This window comes from Thunnus thynnus, chromosome 10 (assembly GCF_963924715.1).
Source record: "Thunnus thynnus chromosome 10, fThuThy2.1, whole genome shotgun sequence".
Taxonomy (NCBI): domain Eukaryota; kingdom Metazoa; phylum Chordata; class Actinopteri; order Scombriformes; family Scombridae; genus Thunnus; species Thunnus thynnus.
Window position 1 is genome coordinate 22,120,457 of NC_089526.1, and position 24,128 is coordinate 22,144,584.

General features: G+C 38.4%; 1 protein-coding gene across 2 annotated transcripts; it reads right to left on the minus strand.

The window, feature by feature from the left end:
• Nucleotides 1-3,728: 3,728 nt before the first annotated feature.
• On the minus strand, nucleotides 3,729-22,517 carry slc6a3 (solute carrier family 6 member 3). 2 transcript variants are annotated; one of them, XM_067602106.1, is made up of 15 exons: nucleotides 22,402-22,517; nucleotides 21,582-21,792; nucleotides 20,018-20,149; nucleotides 17,689-17,905; nucleotides 15,708-15,846; nucleotides 15,225-15,359; nucleotides 13,570-13,673; nucleotides 12,718-12,842; nucleotides 12,135-12,247; nucleotides 11,662-11,790; nucleotides 11,268-11,367; nucleotides 7,408-7,508; nucleotides 6,392-6,559; nucleotides 6,129-6,200; nucleotides 3,729-5,996 (listed from the first exon to the last, which is right to left on the minus strand). In XM_067602106.1, the coding sequence occupies exons 1-15, from the start codon at nucleotides 22,486-22,488 to the stop codon at nucleotides 5,973-5,975; spliced, it is 1,857 nt and encodes a 618-aa protein (XP_067458207.1). In that variant the 5' UTR covers nucleotides 22,489-22,517; the 3' UTR covers nucleotides 3,729-5,972. The 2 variants fall into 2 exon arrangements, with proteins under 2 accessions (XP_067458207.1, XP_067458206.1); XM_067602105.1 differs by having other exon boundaries at nucleotides 3,729-6,200.
• Between the last annotated feature and the right edge of the window lie 1,611 nt (nucleotides 22,518-24,128).

The following is a 24,128-nucleotide window of genomic DNA, read 5'->3' on the forward strand; positions in this document are numbered from 1 at the left end:
GCACATGAAATGCCGTGATTGATTGATTGATTGATTGATTGATTGATTGATTTAGCCTATTTACATCATAAATATGTAATTGTGACATATTTAGCACAGCCTACAGTTTAATTTCTGTGATTATAATTTTATTTATTTATTTGTTTATTTATTTTTGTCAGCTGCTGTATGGTGCCAATGTAGCTAATAATCACCAAAACCCTCTTCTTATCCTTTTCCTCCTCCTTCACCTTATTTTCGTCATGACCTCTTTCATCAGCAGCAATCAGCAGTAGAATTACTGCTCTATTGGAGTGTGTTGGATGGTTTGCCACAGTAAGGTCAGTCAGAACCAGAAACCCCAAATGAACTTAAATATCATATGATTTTTATAAAATAATAATTGAAAAAAGATCAGGTGCATCGGACTGATGAAGGTCGGACAGACCGAAACGTTGTCAATTAATAAATATTCCAGCAGTAAGCGAGAGGGAGTTTTTCTCATTTCGCAGTCATTGGGCGACTGTCATTTTACAGTCGCCCATACTAGCCAGCTGCATCCTAGGCAGTATAGTTTATTACTGTACTTGTTTAGATGCAATTCTTTCTTGATGCCACCTGATGGTGCTATAGTTATGTGGATCAAGAATTAGAAAATTGTTCAGCAGGGGAACAGCTGCATGACATCTGAATAATTCTTCTCAAATATTATAAAAAATACAGGACCAAACTAGTAATTAATAAATTGTGGTCACAATTTAAAAGATTTTTATGAATTACTGGATTTAACACAGACCATACTGTTACTGAAGGTAAAAGTATTTTGTATTATTATTATATTATTATGGTGTTTTAATCTTTTGACAGTAGAGAGCGAGAGGAAACATGAGGATGTAGAGGTCAACATGTGACAACCTTAGACTTATAGTTTCAGGAATTATCAGTATCAGTATCAGTTTTACCTTGAAAAACTGTATGAAGAGTCTTTACAGTTGCTTTGAAAAAGCGATTAGCTTCTGCATCCTTTTGAGGAATTATCTATAATTTTATTGTAATATACTGTAAGTTTTCTGTAAGATTTTTGGATGACATTTTTGAACATCTCAGAATAGGAATTATAGGAAGGAATATGTTCTCACTGTGAGCCTGTAGCTTGACAAACACTTTACCCACAGCTCTTCTGGCATAGATAAATCAAATGTCTACATTTCTTGTGACTCAGGAATCTGAGGTGTTGTACAAACATAGAAACAACTTTGTGATAATGTGACTGATGATTTGCATAGACTTCTTTACTCACAGTGTAGCGCCTTTGTTGTGTCAGTGGAGGGCAGTGTGCAACAAATAACAGGTCACACTGTAGCAACACAGAAGTTTTTAAGCAGCTTTCTTATTTTCAGCAGTGAATTTACATGAGGAACAGAGTCTTGTTCTGGCCCTTTGCAAGTTTTTCATGCAGATTCACTGCATTACATTTGCCTCCTCTCCTCTCCTCAGGAAATCATGTAGACAGTGTGAAAAGTCATAGCTGCTTCCTTCATTCACCCTATTTGTCCAAATTGTGCATTAAAATCTGCTGTCTTCCTTATTACTCTCACACAGATAGTATTTCTCACACTGTGAGATACAAGCTTATGTATATTCAGTTCTGGGAAACTAGTGCTAATGGTCATCTATTTGAATGCCCATGTTTTATTCTGGAAAGACCCCCATTGCACCATCAGTCAAATGAAAACTCATATGATATTTATCTACAAACATAGATCACATAATCACTGTATCAATCACCTACTCTTTCATTTTCAGTATTGTAGAGCCAAAGATATTTCAGTTAATGCCACTGGTTGGTTGCTGATTGTGTGCATCCTCTTTGACACAATGCCAAGACAAAGACAATATCACATATAGTGCACCTCCAAATAAGACAATCCCATTTCCTTCCACCTCTCCTTGTGTATCTTTCAGTCTCAACGTCAGTGGCAAGACATGAAATTATACATAATTGCTGTTGTTCATTGGATGTGATAATGGCACCTGTTAAACCCTATCCTCGCATGGCCAAAATTGTTTTGCAATCGTTCTAGCTTGACAACGTTTGGAAACCACACAAGAAACATCTGTCATAGCCCTTCACCTGTGCCAAGGGTGTCCTGTGTCAAATGGAGGTAAGGTAATATAAAAAAGCAAAACAAAATAAAAAAAAACACCCACATTTAGATTTATTAAGGCATGTTAAGACATGAATGATGACAGATTAAAAAAAAATGTTTTACTTCCACAAACATTAGTTGGGTAGTAATGCATTTAATCAGGTTAGGTCAATTCGTTCTCTCAGCTTAATGCTAATGTTATATTTTCAGTTCTGGTCTTGTCCATGAAAACTGTTTTGTGTCAACCTTAGAGACTTGTTGAGCGGGTAATCACTCTGGATTAATGTGATTAAGTGATCAATACATTTACATTTAAAAATCATAAAGAGGAAGACAACTTAAAGCAAATCTGTTTTTGCTGCTGTAATAATTCCCTCTTCTCAGCTGCAGCTTATTTTAGAACACTGTAAGCATATACAGTATGAGACACATGGTGTGGTGATTTTGTGCTTGGTCAGAGATGAAATAGGGGGAAATAAAGAAGATGACACACACATATTTTAGCCACAAACCCAAAGTATTTCTGTCTTTTCCTCTCTTCAGTGTCCATTCAATAATCTATGATAAGTAATAGTGAACAAGCCTATATTTAGGACACTACGCCTACATGCACAACAAGAGGCTTGACTGCTGTGCTCAAATGACTATGACTGGTTGCTTTTGCAAAGTGAATAAACCTTGGAAAAATACCTCCTTCAAGAGTGATGGTCAGACCACTCACTGACTATACAAGATATCTATGTATCCCTAAATGTTGTCTGCTGCAGTTATTGGGTCCTCTGTGTGGATTGTCCACAAGACAGTGTGTTTTGACTCTTTGGTTACTGTAATGAACACTGTTGATTCAGGGTCATGCTGACCAATCTTGAAAAAGCCCACAACAATGATAGACACTCTTTGTTACGATAGGGTTGTGCTTATGTTTCTCAATTCGTGCTTTTATTTGTTTGTATTGAAGATGTCATTTACATATAGATCTGTTTGGAGACTAGACGACCAATGTGCCATTTTAGATTATTGACTGATAGATCATTAATGTTTATTCATGTTGAGCATTCAGAAGAGTTAAAAAGGAGTTTACGTAGCTGTTGACAGAAACCTACTAATGTGAAATGCACCCCCTGAGAAGGTGTTATAACATACATTTTACAACTATTGTTGATCAGTATTTGAATGAACATAATGTCGTTAATAGCACTGGATTTGACTTATTTGCTGAGTTTAACCTAACAAAAAACATCCCAATGGGGCAAAGGCATGTGTCTGTGCAGACCAGGGGCCATAGTGTACAATGATTCAGCAATATCAATCATGTTGAATGTATATTTTAACTGATATATGTCAGATTTTTTTCCCATTCAGGAATACAACTTCATGTAGTCTGCAAAATGTTAGAATGACAATGAAATGAACTCTCCAGGAGAAAGAGCAAGTGGTAATTTTGTCTTGGCTAAGTGACAAAATAACAAGGAGGTAGTCTTGTTTTATGTGTCTCTATCTGACCTTTTAGAAAGCCACTGCAGTGCAAGGGAAAGAGGGATAGAAAGTGATACAGGGAATTTTAAGAGAAGAGAAGAGAAGAGATTTTAAATATAATAATTGAATTAATTATACTTTATTTGACAGTACAAAACAAAGTCATACAGTCGGAAACACCACAAGGCACAGTACAGTAGCACAGGCATACAATTTGGGACATAATTAACCCTTCAGTGTGTTACATGTTCCACAAGGTTAAGATAAGTCATTGTTGACTCATTTGAAAAGGGTTTTACAGTTTCTGATCAAACAGAAGTTCATATGGATTTGTAATGTAATTCTCATCAAGATCCTTAAGGCTAATATGTATCAACTTCACAGTAACAAAGCAATAATCCATATATATATAGTATATATAATCTTGTTGGTCTTGTTATTCAATATCATACAGTACATTACGATACAAGCCCCTCTACATTACATTAACTTACACAGATATACAACTTAATTTACTTCATATTCATAAATAACATTACACACTATTCATTTGCAGTTCGATAAAAAGCAGCTTTTTAAACAGTCTTGAAACACTGAATGATAAATCTGTAAACGGTAAAATTAAAGCTTTATGCTTTCTGGAGGAAATGTGACAGTCTTAGCTTTCAAATCACCACCAGGAACTTTGTGGGCGTACAAAAAAAAAAAAAAGTAAAATATTCCAATTAAAGAGAAATTAAAAAAGAATATGGTAGTGCACTGGCACCAATTTGTTGGTGGGGAGAGTGAAAGATTGACATGGTACCTTAAAGTTAACAATCAAGTGGTCTACTGATTCAAAGACAGAAAATCCCTTGGCAAATATTCTCATGTGAGGAAGCAGTATCTGCATTTCTGAGTTCATTTTAGTCTTTGGTTGATTAAATCAGCAGTGAGGTTGATGATGCTGCTTTTGTCAGTGATGGGTATTCCAAAATTGACAAGTTTTAAATGGAGTTTTGTTCACTCATTTGGTTGATATGGATCCTGGGCAGTTGTTCAACACTATTTAAGTCTGATTATGTAGATTTCATGTAAACACTGACATAACAAGGAATTTTACATTTTAACACTGACAATTTGGGTTTAACATATAGATGATAATCAGTGTTAGTTTTTTTTTGACTATATTCACCCATCTGCCTTATGGTAGTGTTTCAATTGTCCCACTCAATTATTCTACCACATTGAAAGCTACCCAACTACATTACTGGTCAGATTTCGTTGTTGTTGTTGGTCAATCCAGTAAAAGCAGAAACGCATAACAGGAGATTATTTTTATTTTCAGACAATCAGTTCAATTGATTTGTGACTGATGAGTCATTTTAGTTTAGAGGAAAAAATAATAACCAGCTCTGTGAGAACACTCAGGTAGTGTTAATTCAGACAGTTTTAGCTTATTTAAATGATGTTATTTTTGTCTGTTCATATAACAGTTTTTTTTCCTGTTAATTATTTAGATGTAAACAAAAGTAGATTTTTTTTTTTCCAATTAGCAAAGTCTGCAGGAATTGTGTGTATCATAACAGTCATTAAAACAAGAAAGCAGATAAATAATTAAAGATATGGGCTAGGATTCAGTTAAACATGTGGTACTCATTACATGTCTGACTGCTAAACACTTCAATAGTTTTGATCTAAAATAACACTATGGAAATAAAAGAATAAATGCCACTGACTGCTTGAACATTATTAACGAAGAAAAAATAAAATCTAATTAACTGAAGAAAAAAAAGTCTATATCTGACATAACAGATACTGCATTTTAGAAATAAACTCCTCCTTATGATGTGTGTAGCACTGCAACATCTTCACCCCTGTACAATAACAAAATGTGTTTTTGTGCGTCACTCTGCACTCGACACAACATAAAGTATACCATTATGCACCCTTCCACCCATGGGTAATGAATGGGTAATGTGAGCAAAATTGTTACAAATGCAAAGTGAAGATAACCAACACGCTAAAAGTTAACATCTCTTCGAGGAGAGTTTTGTAATTATGGAAGTTGCAGGTTGAACACCACATTACCTGTTTGACTGAATCCCATTCACCGGCTTAAAAAAACCAATGGTGAAGAGGGTCCATACACAGCTTCACACATCCACTGTTGAAATTAAAGCACGCTGCAATTTCTATGGGTTTTTGTCGGCACTTTTAAACTGCTCCCACCACCGCCACCACTGTGATCAATTTGAATGACTATGTCTCTCTTCCTCTTCTTAGCTCTTCAGACCTTTGCTGTGCGTGTATTCATCCACCTAAAATCAACACTCTCATTTTCTTTCTCTCTCTCACTCTTTCACTCTCTCTCTCTCTCTGTATCTTTCAGACCACCAACCAGTGATGCAGCTGTGGGAGAAGTGGTATATGGCCATGAAATAAAACACATAGTGCTAGTCGATCAACTGTCACTATTTCAACTGACAGCTATAAACAATTGTGAGTATGATAATAATAAATCATAATCAAGTCAGCACTTACTGTGAACTGCCGAACCTCCCCATTGTCTACCAGATGATGCTCTGTCTCTGGGGTGATGGCATAAGCCAGTCTCTGTTCCAGTAGAAAGGGAGAGGAGCAATTGATATATTCTTTAAAGAATAAAGTCTTAAAAAGTAATGTTTGATCTTTAATCCACGATAATAAAGCAAGAGTTGTTAGATTGTCATTTATACTGCAAATTACAACAGCTTATATTACCTCACCCTATTTTGCCAAGAAGACATGCTGTTGCTCAGACTTACATCGCAGAACTTTCCAGGCAGTGTGCAGAGTTTGTAGATGGCGTAGAGAGGCACCATGGTCATTGATGAAATGGCCAAACACCAACCCACCATGTTAGCCCATGGAGGAAACATGTAGGAGCCGTAATGTGGAGGGTTGAACATGGCAAAGCTCACCACCACCATGAACTATGAGAGAAAATTGTTACAAATAAACACAAAAGACTTGAGAAACTACCAGTTCAAAAAAATACTGCTAACTTTTATGAACAGAACTGGTATACTAGCCAGATGTATACTGTAATTTCATGTCCTCTTAAAAGCAAATTACTTCAATGGTGTAATGTTCTTTTTTGATACAGGATGTTAGCATTGTGATTTCTACTCATGGTAAAAATGATGGCAATGTTTCTGTTGTTAAGCCGCTAAAATTGCCTAATGAGCAGAGGATGTGTTGGATGCTAAGCCATATATTCTAACTATCAATGAAATCACACCTCTCAGCCTCCATTAAGACATTGCAAGGGTGCTAGCATAAACAAGCGCAAATCTCAGTATCAGTCATGTGAGCAGGCTTCTTACCTCAAATCCTCCCCTTCCTTAAAATCAAGGGTTCAAGATCATTTCTTAATGCTGTCTATTATGGACATAATTTTACTTTATGTATCTTGAGGGAGGTGCTTCAAAAGTATGGATGCCAAACCTGTCAGAGCAACATGCAGTTCCAAACTGAGAGACATGCATCAAAGTAGTTCAGGCATCTGAGAGGAATGTTGATTACAACGTGTGTTCTTTTGTATAAAATTCATAACTGTGTAGGAGTACTAGGCACAACCAACTGGGAGGAGACCTCAGGACACAATAGAAGGTTTGTTATCGCTCAGCTGGCCTGGAAGCATCATTGTCACTGTCTATATGTTGCATATAAAACAAAAGCATATGTTGATGATGTTAAATTCATAGTCTCAATACTTTTATGCTACTCATTACATTTTCTTGGTCATGGTTCCAATGTACAAGTCTTTCCACAGACTCACCAGCAGGAAGCAGGGGCTGACAAACTTCCAGCACAGCCTCCAGTACCGACCTGGTCGCTGGCCAGTCATCTCCTCAATGTCGTCACTGAAACGGTCCACTCCTGAAACACACGGAAATATTTGGCATCACTTGGCAGGCCAAGACAGTGGGCTGGCCTACCTGGTTTGCTCGTACTGTAGTTGGTTAATATCATATGTATCAAATAGACAATGTTCTGTAACGGTTGGTGACGACATGTCTGACGCTGCTGTTTTGAGCTAAGGAGTACCTTAAGGGTCTGTTCTTGGCCATATTTTATTTTCTATTTACAGTACCAGACAAAAGTTTGGACACACTTTCTCATGTGTGTCTGAATTTTTGACTGGTACTGTATATGCTACTGTTGGGCCTTTTAATCCTCATCCTACCAATACATTTAACATACAAGGACTACCGACTGGGGTCCTTGGGGACCCCAAGAATAAACTACTATAAGGAACAACCATCATAGCAAAATGTTAACTTATTTCTTCTCAAAACAGGTATGTAATTAATTTCATCTGGAAAAAACCCAAACAAACAAACAAACAAAAAAAACAGTATACCTCTGGGGTCTGCGCATACCCCAGTTGGTAGGATTAAGGTTAATTCATTGATTTAATATTTATTTCCACTTTTATGCAGTACAGCAGACAAGTGTAGCTGTCAGCAGCAGTTTGCAAATATGATGCAGCAAACTCACTGACCTAAAGGACTGCCTATATGAGAAGTTGGATGTTTTAAAACTCCTTCAGTACAAATTATGATAAAATAGACGTCCCTATTAGTGGCACCAAGGGTGCTCAAAAGACCCCACACCTTTAATCTCTGATGTCAAGCTGCTAAGAATTTAGGTGTCACTTGACTCTTCTCTGGATTTTTCTGTCATATTAAGAAACTTGTGCAATAATGGGTTTTTTTTTTCTCATTTGCTAGTCAGGTTTAAAATTCAATATAAAATTTGTTGTTCTTCTATCAGGCTCTACATGACGAAGCTCCTAAGTACATTTCTAAATTCTTGTATCCATATAGTAACTTAAAGTAACATAAAGTATAGTAAATTCTGTTTTTACCTGTTTTTAATTGAATTTGTTGTCACTCTATTTATTTATTGTATTTATATGTTTGTTTTATTGATTGTCTCATTTTTTTGCTCAACATCATTGTAAATGAGGGCTTTGCCCTCAATGATTTTCAAGTTTAAATAAAGACAAGTAAAGTCTCTCAGGTCTGCTAACCCAACTCTGCTGGATGTTCCCAGAGGTTTAAGATGAAGGGGGATCAAAAATTTGTTGTCTTTGCCCTAAAACTTTGAAACACATTAACTTGTATCACTGGGTTATCTAATTAAACAGAAAATAAATAAATTAAATAAAATAAACTTAAGACTCACTTAAATTCCCTCTCTTTCCTGAACTGATGTTTTGTTTTCCTTTTCTCTGTAATTCTGCTGCTTTATTTTGCTGTTCTTGCGTTTTATTAAAACCCTGTTTGTTTGATATCTAATGCTTTTACTGTGAAACACATTTATTTTGAAAAATGCAATATAAATAAGTCTTTACTTACTTACAATTACAACAGGTTGATTGTGCATTCATTGTCTTTGCAGCTTGGTACAATTCCATTGGAGAATATCAAGTATTGAAAATATAATTAAGGCAGCCAGTGATTTTTTATACGGTCCCGATGCCACTATAGTAAAAATACAATTCACACTTACAGTTACTGAAGTCACTCTTCTGTAGAGCCAATTTCAATAAGCTACTCTACCATATTTACCTCATGACGCTTTCCCATCTGTCATACCCACGGCTGTACAATTTTCTTGTGCTTTCCTGCCTGGAAGGCATCTCTCACTGCAGAGGAATAGATCCAGGGTGACTACCAGGTATTCAGCACAGCTAAATGTACTTATGTAGTGGACAGCGAAACGAAAGACCACAGTGGCCAGGGGTCATGGGTTCCTGTCTGTATTTATGAGGATGGGGAAAAGGCCCACTGAAGCCTTAGGCTTGATTTATCTGGCTTGCCAAGGTCGGGACCCACCAAAGTGGGGCACTATGCTGACCCCACTGCCTGAGGCCTGGTTAGTATTTAGCCCTTTATGGATCTTTCCACAGTCAGGTTCAGCAGACATGACACAAGAAACTCAAAACGGAAGTTCAGGTCAATTGTTTTTCCTGACCTTCGGATTGTTTTTATCATATTTTGTGCCTGCTGGTGTTTCAAAATGGGGGTCAAGTTTTCACACTCTATGAAAGTCACTTTTTCCTGTTCTCAGATGGTGATGCAGTGGGGTGAAATACATGTGAAGACAAATATCCATCATCAGCAGTTGGTCATTAGGTATCCATTTACAAAAACACATAGACGTGGAGAAGTTTAAGCCACTAGTGAGGACAACCCAACTATTACTTTGTAATATTTACAGAACCATAAGAGGGCACTAATAAGCTCAGCACAGGGCCCAAACAAACAACTTTTAGTATAAAGAGTTTATTCACTCCTACATTAAACAACCGAAGAATTTCTTCATATAGAGTACACATAGAATTCAAAAACAATGTTGAGGCTGGATGTGAAATATTTTGTTCACTTTCTTGTCTCATGTAGAAATAAAGAATAACTTACAAAGATTCAGTGTGTTGTAAAAATTCAACCTAAACAACATATAATGTTGGGATAATGGCAAACCTATGTAAATGTGAGTGCCAAAGCAAACTGGGACACCTGGAGAGAAATTGACTTTTGATCTCACCCCCACTTCCCACCCACAACAACAATCTACAATCACGCTATTAGACAGCTGACTCCTACTCATGACAAATAGGAATTGCCTGTTCCGCAGCCGGGGGCGGAATTTCCACCCGTGCAATCCTGTTTGTGCCCCCTTTTTTTAACCGCAAAAATTGTACTTAATAAGCCACTGTTTGGTCAACCTTCAGATTCTGTCTGTGAATGTGAATTGCGCTGCTGATCATAAAGCCCTGATATACTCCAAATATTGCCATGAATGAGTAATGGACACGGACAGACTGCCTACATGGTTCATTAGTACATTTTGGCATCTGTGGATACAGATGTGTTCCATGCATGCACACTTCAAAAATTGCTTACTGAATGAGCAAGCAGCAGTTAAACTAAATGTCGTTCTTTGGAGAGGGGATGAAAAGAAAGAAGGGAAATGTGAGTTGGTTGATAAGAAGGCTATTCAGTAACTTAGCTCAAGATAATCATATTTTCTTTCTAGACCTGTTGATGCACTATTGTAGCAGAATTTAGCATGATGACCAACTTAATTATTTCCCAGATTTTGTATTGGTTACTGTAGTCCTTAAATATATGTAGAAATGCGGGGCAATCACAAATTCAAAATTCACAAAAATCACAATTTTTTTTCTGGGGGATGACCCCCAGACACCCCGTTTCATTGTGTGTCCCCCACTTCTCAAACCAAAGTCATGACCTTGTCCCCAGCTGCCATTATCTTTATGTGGTGGCTCAACATTGCTGAGTGAACACAGAGGTAACACTGGCAGCAGTCAAACCCTGGGCCATTTAACCTCGCTGAGCTCTTATGAGCACCACAGCTACAGCACATCCTAGCACCTTAACAACATGGACATGAAGCTGGCCAGAGACTAAAGAGGCAAAAACCATTAGTGGGAATGGACCTTCTAGTTGCAGTATCCGTATGTCTAATAGAACTATGTTGCATTGAGGCACAGTACACCTATACCAATAGATTTCTCATCAAACCCTTAATAAAGCATCCACATTGCTGGCCATGGAAACATGAATCATCTTTTTTTCTCCTTCCTCCTCTCTCCATCTTTCTCACCATAAAACCACGCGATACCGATGGCTTCAATAAGCACTCCAAAGAGAATTGATGTGCCTGCTGCAAAGTGGTCCAGCAGAGTAAATACATACATCCCACCCTAGAGAGAGGGAGACAGAGAGAGAACACGATGAATTGACAATACAGTATACTGTATGTTATCATGTTAATATTAAGTTTTAGTATACAGGTTACATTAGTAAAAGACACTCAGTTCTCAAATTTAACTCTTTGTATTTGTAGATACTTGCAGGTTATTTGATTAGGACAGTTTCACAAACCAGAGTTTGTGGAAATGATCAAACTATTATGTTCTTGAATATCATAGTGTACCAAAATATAAACAAATGCACAGCCAACAAACAGCCAACAAACTCCACAGTATAATACTTACATTTGTAACGCAGAAGAGAGATATGAGGAAGGTGGAGATGACAATGAAGAGGGTAAACAGTTCTCTGTGCTTGTGGAGGAATTTGAACTCATCAATCAGCCCTGTGATGACTGACTCCATCCCGCCCATCTACAACAGAAGACACAAAAGTTAGAAGAAAACAGTGAGTATTGAGCGACCAAACCACTGTAGAAGTCCTATAATTGCTGTGCTGTAGCTCCGAAGCAAAAAATAAATAGGAAAATGAAAATTTTGTTATTTGAGAAAATTGTGTCAATTATGTATCCAGTAAATGTTTGAAAGGCATGCTGTCATTTCATTCAACATTATGGTAAACTAAAGTAAAATACCTACAAACACCTGATCCAGCACATGTGACAAATAAGTAAAAAGCACATATGATCTGGCTGAAATAACAGGTGTGTACATTATGTGAGTGCGTGTGTGGGTTGGGGGGGTGGATGCATACTCACAGCACTGTCAATACCCAGTGTCAATAGCATGATGAAGAAAATAACCGCCCACACTGGTGACCCGGGTAATGTTGCAATAGCTTCTGGGTAAATGACAAACACCAACCCAACACCTAAAGAGCAAAAAAAAAGAAAAAATACAAGATGAAAAGGAAGCACATAAAGCAGAAAATAGCATCAATGAAACACTCAGATTTGTGATTTGTGTTTGGGGTACATTGTCTTCACAGCATGCAGCATGCAAAAATCAGGGGAGTAACGTATGGTATATTGGAGAAGAGGCGTGATGGACTTTGATAGATGACTGGTGGTTTTTGAATTCAGTCATTGGGTTCACTGTAGTTTTTCTTCATTGATTACAGTCTTGGCAACTAAACATAGCCCATCTTAAATATCTCTGACTCTTGGAATAATTAAAGGATGCACATTCCTGCTTCTACACTTCTGGCATTGCGACTCCATGGGGTGTTGGCAACAGTAGTGCAATTACAAATGGAACTGAATATGTCTTGTCTACAACAAATGTGCTTAAGGAAATCTATTGAAATATCTACAGCATGTATATAAACACTATAGTACATACCGTCTACAGCAACCTTGTCCAGAGCCACGTTGTGCTTGTGGGACATGTACCCAAGGAAGGAGAACACCACAAAGCCAGAGAAGAAACTGGTTAAAGAGTTGATGGAGGTGGTGATGATGGCGTCTCTGTATCAGTAAAATCAAATAAGATAAAAAGAAATGTAACAGTCAGAATGAGAATGTAAAGAATTCTCAGTCATCAGCAATCACATACAATAGTCAATCTTTACATAATTGACCAGTCAGTCATTTAAAGAGCATATGGAGAGTGGGTCAAGACCTGTTTCTTGTTGTTGACTTCTACATGAAAAGCGGAATAATTTTTAGAACCTCGATGGATTTTATGGATTATTCTGTCAATCAGTAAGTGTCTTTCCTGTTGTGTGACATTCTGCCCAGTTGGCCCAATGCCTTCTATTGGGATAGAGTCTAACCTATATAAATTGTAAAAGTAATTTTAAGCAAATTTGTACTCCCACATCATCTTTAAAATTCACCTAAATACTGTATATTTTCAGTGAATTGGTGTTATGCTCATGAGGAATCCTCAGGGTGGACAGTGTCATGTGTCAGTTATCAGAAAAAGCAAAAAAGGCAAATAAGCAGATAAAAGCCTCCTGTGGGATGCTGATGATTTTCAAAGAGTGCGACAGTTTTCATTGGTGTTATGGCTGTCTGTTGCACAGCATGGTGTCAAAGACATAGCGGGTTTCAAGGAGCTTCAAAGGTTATTGTAATTCACCTGCTGATGTTACATGTGTGCATTTGTATGTGTGTGTGTGTAGAAGCAACTCATCATCATAATCTGTCCGTCTCTGTTAAACCCCCCCAGCCTCTCCCTGTGTGTCTTTACCTGTAACAGTTGTTGCTGAATTTGTTGTAGCTGGAAAAGGCAATTAGCACACCAAATCCCACTCCCAGTGAGAAACAGATCTGCGTTGCAGCCTCAATCCAGACCTGGAGAGCGACAGAGCAAGCACACTTGTGTGAAGCGGCAAACAAAAGGCACAGGAGAGGAAAAAAGCCATTATTAGGGATAATTGCAGGAAACTCATTCAACGGCAGTAGATGAAAGACGCTTGTGAATACGGGGGGTAATTTTGCAAATTACTGCTCCATGCATCTATCTAATCTAATTCTCCAATTGCTGCCATGCATCTCTCTATCTCTCTCCTTCTTGCTTTCGCTCTCATTCTCCATAACTGAGTCCTTTAGTCCTGCATGCTTACTTATTGAGCTTCTTAGTGTCTGCTATCAAGGTAAATAAGATGTTGTTATAAGATTTGATAGCAAGTTTCACAGATAAGGAAAATATTAGAAATGGGTAACAAACAATTTTCTCATTTTTTCACTTAATTTTTTTTTGCTTAACATTGGAAACCAAAGTTGTGTTGGACAAAAAGATCTACAGCAGACAATTAACATTACTCAGATGTTATGCATTAACTGAACTGCTGTGTAAATTAAGTTTATGGGAATAATTCCACATTCAGGCTTTTGTCATTCAACCATGTAGATCAAAATGAAAGAGGGTTTCAATTTGCCATCAGAGGTGTGGTATTGTGTATACTGCTTATGTGTGTTCAGGTTGTCTACTTTTTCGGCCCCCTGTCATACTACTCTTTGTTGCTAGTAAAACCAGTTATTGCCAACTGTAGAGCTGCAGTGATTAATCGTAATCATTTAGTCAATCTGCAGAAAATTCATCAACCAACTATTAAGCCAACTATTTTAATAATCAATTAATTGTTCTGAGTAAGTTTTGAAGAAAAAAATGCAATCCCCCACCCACAAAAAAACCCCCATCTGGTTCCAGCTTCTTAAATATGAGTATTTTATGGTTTCTTCAGTCCTCTATGATAGTAAACTGAATACCTTTGGGTCATGGACTGTTGGTTGGGACAAAACAAGAGATGATCTTGGGCTTTGGGAAAGTGTGATCATCATTTTTCAGCATTTTCTGATATTTTAAAGACCAAACAAGAACAATAATAATAATCAACAGATTAACCAATAATGAAAGTAATTGTTAGTTGCAGCCCTTGTTAACCGTTTTTAATGAAGACTAAAATATTGGTTTCAAGAGTGAATGCATAAACTTGACACACATTTTAACAATCACTTCTGTTGTAGACAAAAATTCTTTGGGTTGATAATGCAAGTCTGTAAAGTTTATGATCATGATTCATACAGGTGTTAGAAATATTGAAATAATGCTTTCTGTTTTTTAAAAGTCTGTAGCTTAGCATATTAACATGATGTTGTCAAATACATATGATACAAACAAGATATGTTTTAGATTAACTTCACTTTTTCAGTTTCTCTTCCGGATTTGTCAATTTCTGATGTTCAGCAAAGAAAATAAAACTAAAACTTAAAATGTCAAAGCACTCCTTGAAAGTTTTTTTCAGCCACTGTTTTGCCACCACATCTCCTATCCTCTTCTTTTTGTGCACCCCCACCACTCTCATTTCTCTCGTGTCCCCCCACCCTCCTGTTGGCACTCACCTTGGCGTCACAGAGTCTCAGGAAGTCCACAGAGAGATAGGCCTTAATGCCATCAATGGCTCCGGGCAGAGTGACTCCTCGGAGAAGCAGCACAGTCAAGACCACATAGGGCATAGTGGCTGTGATCCACACAACCTGAAAGGGTCATGGAAGGCGCACACACACACACACACACACACACACACACACACACAGACATACATATACAGAATATCCACACATTTATGCAGAGAATGAAGGTCACACAAACAGATTCACATATATACATGCATGCAAGTTAGAGTGAAAATGCACACACAGATACACACACACAGTGATCTTAAACTGCTTATTGGATTTAATCTGGACAAAAGGTTCTAGTATTTCCTTGCTACACATACCCTTAAAGTAAATCGATTGTTTTAAAGGTGTTAAGACTCACTTGGAGCACTTCCCTGGTTTTCACATGATCAAACATGACTACCACAGTATGTAATTCCCTACCTTGCCAGAGGTCTTGACTCCCTTCCAGAGACTGAAGTAGAGCAGAACAATCACCACAGCTAGACAGGAAGTCAACTGCCAGCGTGGACGACCCAGGTCATCAATACCATTACTGTCCTGTATGTGTAGCACCCCTCGTCTATGGGAAGAGAATATTCTGGTAAGAACCAAGACTATAATGGTCTACTTCAAAGATCAAGTCTATCACTCCTGAGTAAAAATTTGATAGACCCAAAGTCCTTAGCATACTGCCGAGGCCTTAGAAGCCATCCTACAACTTCCAGAGCTATAGCTACTATCCTCATTGCAGAGTGTCCTGTCTTGTCACAAGGCTCATGCTGTTGCACAAACGATGCACAATTGAAGGTGAAGCATCACACCTGGCCTCCACTTTCACTTCCAAATGGGATTATGAGAGGTTTAAACACACTTAGAAACAAAAATTATTGTGACAGATACGCAAATTGTGAACAACTGCACCCATGTTCCAGATGTTGATATAGAAGGCATACTACATGGCACATACAGTAAAGTATTCCAAGGAGTTCAGGATCCCCCCCTCTTTTAACACCTAACAGATGTTGGGTATTTTCCTTGAAGCCATGGAGTACCAATCTTCCTCCCACAGACTGTGATACAATAAATGGAGCATACTGTAGGGCGTTCATGCAAGCAGCCTTAATTCTGAAACATCATGAGAAGTTCTCAGAAATGCTCTTTCATAGAGTGACATAGCCAAGAAATAGAGCACAGTTATGAGTTCTGCTGAGTGCACTTTAAGTCCTCACAAAGGCACATTTATAGGTTACCTTGATTGAACATATTGCTAATGTGCTCCACTAATACCAGGGGCATTCAGGATCCATATGGTTATATTTTAGCAAATGAGGATGTCCATACAGACTTTTGACCTGGACCTGAACCTAGTTCTTGATACCCTGCATTAAAACTGGCTAAAAAAAATCAACCCTAAAAAAGTGTTGTCTGGCCTTACAGGAAGCCAAACACCCATGTCCGTCATTGTCAAGGGACATGTGAGACCAGAGAGTTGCTGCATGAGGTGCTGGTGCATCTGTTGCAAATGATGCAAAATCTTGCATTGTAGTAAAAGAAAAGGTCTTAAAGATCTTAACAACATAAACCAAGATGGGAAACTTGGAGGTCATACAGAGTTCCAGCAATCCCTGTACATTGTTCACGCCTTGATTCAGATAATTTCAGAGACACACGCTCTCTCACAGATGGGACTGAATAGGATCAGCCGATGTTAAATTGATATGATCAAATTGTCTGCAGGTGGTTCTGTGTAAATAACACGCTGCTATTTCAACTAGCATGAATGACATGTCTCAACTGTCACAACAAAACAGAACTCACTTTGTGGAATAAGAGACACCTGGTCAGCCTCACAGGGAGGGAGGCTACATGAGGTAAATGCAGCCAAACTCTGGATCCATTTTGAGTGAAAAAAAAACCTGACTTTTTTTATTCATAACTTCATATTCTAAGACATTACTCAGTTATTCCATAGAATGAGTGCATTGAGCCAACTCTGCAACACTAAATGCTGTTACGGCAATTGAACAAACTTTTCTCTTATGCTCTTCCTGCTGTGAAAATATGTGGGTGATATGGAGGTTTGTAGTTGAGCATATGCGTAAAGTACATTTGCTTTTAACTGTAGTCATTTTGAAGTTCCCATATGTGTATGTAGGTTCAAAGAACTCAACAAAAGATATAGTAGAGAATTAATGGTTTAACTTGAAAACATCAAGATATTGTTTTGTTTTGAAATACCCATATAGTTGTTAAGTCTGCTCCGTTAAAGCAGGGTTTCTCAACCTTTTCTGGTTTGTCACTCAACCTTTAGGTCCAGAAATGTACACAAACCCCTGCAATTGACTGTTCAGTTTTAGCATAAGTTTGACTATTGCAAACATATAAATAAATAAATGCTATAACTTAGGTTCAGGCAACTTACTCAAAGTACTCCTGAGCAGGGGTGGCCTTGTGAATGTCACTGACTGTGCTGTTGTCAGCCCAGTCGGAGCAATTAGGACTGTTCCAGCTGTTGTTGCAGTGAACCCAGGGTAGCTCACCGGTGAACGAGGAGAAGAGGTAGAACATCGCCCAAGAGATGATAACATTATAGTAGAAGCCAACGTAGAGGGAAATGAGGATCACTGTAAAGCCTACACCTGTTAGAGGAACAGAAATGATCAATATTTACATACATTACAGACAGAGATACAGAGGCAGGGGAAGGGGCGAGGGGTGCAATCACTGCACACCTGAGATATTTGAAAGAGCTCTGAATCACAGAGCACTTCTTTTTTGTATATTGGCTCTGGATTTCATAGCAGCAAAAACGTCCAGGTGGACAATCAAGCAAGCAATCAACACATATTAGTATCATATGCCTTGTTTTGACGAATCTTAGCTGATCAACAAAGAGTTTAGTGAGTTGCTTAAAGGACTTCTCTTGGATGAGTCCCCCTTTCACTCATACTTCCAACACACATAAAGCACCAAATACAATGAACCAAATTATTTTCAAACCCCTGACAGTGTAAGTGCTAATCTTATGTTTTGTCTACTGATCTATGTGGGATTACAAAGACAACATCTTCTTATTTTTCTGTTAATTTCAAGAATGTTAAAGCTAATCAAGTTCTAATTCTTAGGTATAAATTACTTGACAAACCTTTGGGAATAAGTAAAAAAGAAACTGTTGCATGTAAGGCTCAAACTTGGGCAAATTTGCTCTGCTGAACAGTGTCTACATTCTGACAGATTCTACTAACAGAGCGCACACCAGAAAGCACAATCTCTCGCTCAGCATGAGTACAGTAGCCTATGATAAATGCCTGCGGTCTCAAAGAAAGCGCCACAACTTCTAAAGATTGCCTCTTCATGCCATAATTATCAACACATCTACCCTTCTATAAATGTGAAACAATGTCCACTCTTCTAAGGCTGGATGTAATTGTTAACCTTAGCTGAGAGGCATGACCACAACTGTGCCTTATTGATTCCTTTGTAATGTGGATGTGATATTTGTCCAGGGAGCGATGCCTCTTATTAGCGCCACATGCGGCCATGCTATCTCTCCATCTCTCCCTGTCTCCCCTCTTCAGTCCTTTTCTTCAAATGCATTGATCCTGAGAGGAAACCAGCTTGTTGATCAGAATAATTACTGTCAATATGGGCATGTGTATGTGTGTATTTGAATAATTACTGTTATCCCCCTGCTGAGAGACAGAGAGCGAGTGAAGCGTGTGATTAGGACGTCAACGTACTCAGTGGGTCCCTGACAGACGGCACATGTTCACACACACAGGAGGTACACACTCAGAGACACACACACACATGCAGAAACAAATGGAGGAAGACGTACACACTATGGGCCACCTTCAGACCAAGGACATGATCTGGCAAAAGACAGTGGTATGGCAGCATACTGTGAAGCAACAGATGGTCCGCTGGTAATAATGGCATTTCTGATGTATCTTTAAATTCAAAGTGAGGTGTTAAATATGGATTTAAGTGAAACAGATTATGGATGCAAGTGAAACTTTTTAAAGTAATCAAAGGAAATGAATATCAGAGCAGGATATGTGGTAAGAAGACAGCAATGGATAAATACCAACAAATAAAAAGGTGAACCAAGTAAAGTCTATTATTATATTTTAAACCAATGACTTTGCTCAGAAACAGGCATTGATTTGAATGTTTGTTTCTCCATTAGTGTGCATTTGGATGGCATTCTCCTAAACTGCGCTTTGCTTATTGATGTGTTGAAAAGTACCCGCAGACAGAGTGTCAGCCACTGTTAACTGTCACTATTTGACAGAAGGATTTGGACAATCAGGACAAGAGTCTAAAAGCCCAATTTTCATTTGCTTTCCATCTGACTGCCAATAGAACCTGATGTTCTGGGAGGATAAACAATGCCTGTCGCTGCTCAACACAGAGACGAGCAGACAAAAGAGACTGGCATGTGGACGGACAGGCATGTGGGCAGACAAGCAGACAGGAAGACATGTAGATATTAAGGGAAGTATGTTATCAGACAGACAGGCATGTAGGTAGACAGACAAATGGATGGAAGGGAGCTCATACCATGATGGTCATATTAAGTGGACAAGAAATGCAAAAATATGCATGTATGTGCATTCCTGTGAAAACATGCAGGTGTCAAGAAAATGTATTTGCGCATGTGCACACTCCAGTGTTCACGTGTGTGTGTGTGTGGGCATGTGTCTGTGTATATCTGATGAAAATGTACCTTATGACATGTCACTTCCTACCTTTAAAAATGGGACATATCTTCCAGACCCCTGCTGCCCCCTCTCTGTTGTACTGTCCCAGAGCCAGCTCCATGTAGAAGAGAGGCATGCCTGCTATCACCATGAAGAACAGGTACGGCACCAGAAATGCACCTGCACATACACACACAGAGAGAGAGAGAGAGAGAGAGAGAGAGAGAGAGAGAGAGAGAGAGAGAGAGAGAGAGAGAGAGAGAGAAACAAGTGAGACTTCATCTCTAAATAAAGTTTCCTGTCCTTTATCACATAATATATATACCACTTTGTGACTGAATAGTAAAATTAAGTTTTTTTTAAATAATATTTTATAATGAATTAGTTTAACATGCAATTTAAATCCAGAAAATTGATTTAGATTTTGAGAATAATTACCTAAACCTACATGAACAATTGGTCGACATAGGAAAGAACAATATTTATTTTCCACCAGTTTATGACTCACTCAAATTCTCTTACTCAACACCAAATGCAAATTATTATATGTAATGGTTGATGCTGAGAGCCCACTGAGGAGAAACTCCACAGCAGAGGGGTGTCAGCTGTGACTGTGCCTTTTATTACATTACTTCTTTATGATAAACAGCCTCTGTTAAACTGAACAGTTCTTTTTTTAGATTAGGGATTGCAGCAATATGCAAGATTTATGGAAATACTATAATCTGTAAGAAATGATGGCTTACATAATACCAGTACAGTCACAAAGCAAGGCACTTTAATGGTTTATGGGTTCAGGTGCTGACCATGAACCACAACATCTCTGGTTTGCGTCTGGCCAGGAAATTGTGTTGCATTTCATTCTCTATTTCTGTCTCCCTTAGCTTCCTGTCATCTCTCTACTGTCAACTATCACATGAAGGCATACAATGTCAAGAAAATAAATAATAGTTTGGTTTAATTGCCCCAAATGAAAGTCTGTAATATTTCTCTTTATACAGGTATGGCAACATGCTAGGTTTGGGGACACACACAGTGTCCCTTAGAACAGGGTGTCAGCCTTGGCTATGGCCACAGTATCATTTACAGCTCTTAAACATAATGAGGGCTCTATGTTAAACAGCCATAATTAGTGACCATGGTTGTTAGAGCTAATCTATTTGGAGCAGCTGTGGTGGTTTTTCCCCTATTTTGATCTCTGTAAAGGGTTGAAAAAATCTCAAACAGCAACCAGAATACAAGAGGAGCTGAAATACACACACACACCTGCATACATGAGCAAATACTGTGTGCGTACACATGCATGTGTGTATAGTACACGCAGGTGAAAACATACAGTCTGTACGCGTGTGTGAATAAATTCCACCTTCATTTCTCCTTCCTCTCTCCATTTCAACACAAACATGCATGTACGCTTTACTATCATCCCTTCAGTTTCTACCCCAACTATTTTTGTAGATGAGAGGAGGATGATCATATTTTTTCACACACTCCACCTCCTTCCTTTCCATCCTTACCCCCTTCTCTATCCACCCTACACCTCCCTCAGTGTGGAGGACGTAGAGGTAAAGGAGCCTTTAAACACGGTCCAACATCAGCTTCCTCATCTCACCTCCTCCATTCTTGTAGCAGAGGTAGGGGAATCTCCAGACATTGGCGAGGTCCACTGCAAATCCGATCACAGACAGGAGGAAGTCAATTTTTTTCCCCCAGGTCTCCCTCTCCTCCTCTCCACCGGGTTTGGTCTGAGATGGAGCTGGAGACACTAGAGTGGTCGACGTAAACTGAACCCCATTCTGCTCCTTCACAAGGATCAGCTCCACCTGAAGGGTTAGAAGTCATGGAGTTCATAACCAGTCAGATACGATGTAGAGTCTGCTTGAAACATGGGATACTCCTTAACTGTGCTCTTGTTCTTCCTTCTGATTGATTATAAAAGCTGATTTTGATTTATTATAAAATGTAAATAAAGATAAAGTACATAGATACAATACACACAGCATATACTATATACTTGTGCAAGCATACATATGTAATTTAATGACTGAGCACAGGGTAAACCAGTCTCTTTTAGTCACAGTTAATTATTCTCTCACCTCGCCCACAACACAGAGAGTCACTATAACCTTCATTTCATCAATGCTTCATGCACCAGCCAAGGTTTGTGGTTAAGCTCTCTATAATATTGAGTAGGAAAGGTATGTTGTAAATGCTAAAAATCTGCTCTAGAAGTCAATAAGTCACTTTTAGCTTTCGGATCTTTAGCTGTCATGGCCATTATGGTTCTTTTTCCCACCCAGTAGTTTTAATGTCTGCAGTAAACTGAGTCAAACGCACTCAATTAAGAAGTTTGCACCACATGATGATTCAAGGTTTATCAAACTGAATTTCATGCCATGAATCTACTACATGTGCGTCAGATCTGCACTGACCTCTTTGGGGCCCATGGTGTTGGAGGTGGGTTTTTCCGGGGCTACAACTGAGGACATCAGGCCGACAGGGACTCTCTCTGTCAGCATGGAGGGTCGCACAGCCTTCGGGAGTAAAATAACGGTGGCTGTGGAAGAGGAAGGAAGGTAGATGTAGATGAAGAGTGGAATCAGTTTTAAGCAATTAAATCCCATTTATAAACTGAAGAAATACAACGTGAAAAATTATGTTTTATTAAAATGCTTATGAATTTTGTGAAATACAGAGAGAGCAAGAGGAGAGTGGAGAAAAGCAACGGAGAGTGATGGGATCCACGCTGAGGGTGAAAAGAGGGGTGGGGGAGCATCTCTGCAAGGCCATCACAGCATGCTCATTTCATTTCACACTTGTTGATCGCCATTTTGCACAGAGATTTGACCCAGCGACTACTAACCCTTTATAACCACATTATGTTGTTCACCAGATGTAGTGCAGATTTGAGTTTAGAACTTTTCATTAAAATGCTCTTTAATAGTAGCAGTAGAATATTTTTGAAACCTGATTTTTTTCTAATTTCCACAACAGAAAATTTACATTTTATGTCATAATGCAGAACATTTTTTGTAAGTCTGACATTTATGCTGAAATTGGATATTCATCTGCTCTCATAAGGATTGTGTGAAGATTTTTAATAAACAATTGTAACACCACCAATCTGTCAAGATAAATCATACAAACCCTGGATATCCTACTGAACTGCTACAAATGCTGCCAAATCATATATTTTGTATATTCTACCACAAGATAACATACAGTACAACCCCATAGGTTAACAAATAGGTTAATTTTTCGAACAAAATTACTCTTCAAATTTATAACACATTTAATAACAAGATTTTTTTTGGGGGGGGGGGGGTTACAAGACTCACCTTCGAAAAATAATAGGTGAAAGCTCCTCCAGTTGTCAGTTTGGACAATTTAATTCCAGTTGTGCTGATGTTCTTCAGTTTGCTGCAAATTAATGCTGATCATATTTACGCAGACTGTCCTTGATAAGTTAGACTCGGACCCAGATTGGAAAATGTTGAAAGAAATAGAAAAGCAGACAGTGAAGGAGAAATGAAGTTGCAGGAAGACAGAAGATGAGGATAAAGACAGAAAAAAAAAAAGATGAGAGGAGCTGGTAATCTGTGATGAGTTGTAGAGAACCCTCCCACCCTCCTTGGCTCCGGTGACAGACACGCAGAGACCAGAGAACCCTGTGGTCTGGTATGGAGATCTGTCTGCGGGACCACTCTTGAAATATGAGAAACAATCAACAACACCCCCCTCCACCCCCGTCTCTCTCCTCCCTCCCTCCTCACCCAAGCTTCGTCTGTTCCTCCTCCTCCTCTCTCTCCCATCATTGCATATTTTTTCACCTGATTGAAGCATCATCCTGGATGACTTTTCTTTCCTCTTTCTATGTGAATGTACAATAAGTCTGTAAGGTAAAAACAAAATAAAGAAAGATTTTAAAATATATACACAGAGGTTCCTTGCCAGTGTATTCTTCCTATACTGTCACCTCCAGCATCACTATCATCCTCATCATATAATAACTAAATAAACAGTGAATTTAATCTCTAATTATTTTCTTAAAATCCTAATCTTTGTGAATCTCTAATCTCATATCCAGAAATTGCATTATGATAGCAATCAATAAATATATGTCTAAAACCAACGGATTTTGGTTCAAATGTGAAAACAT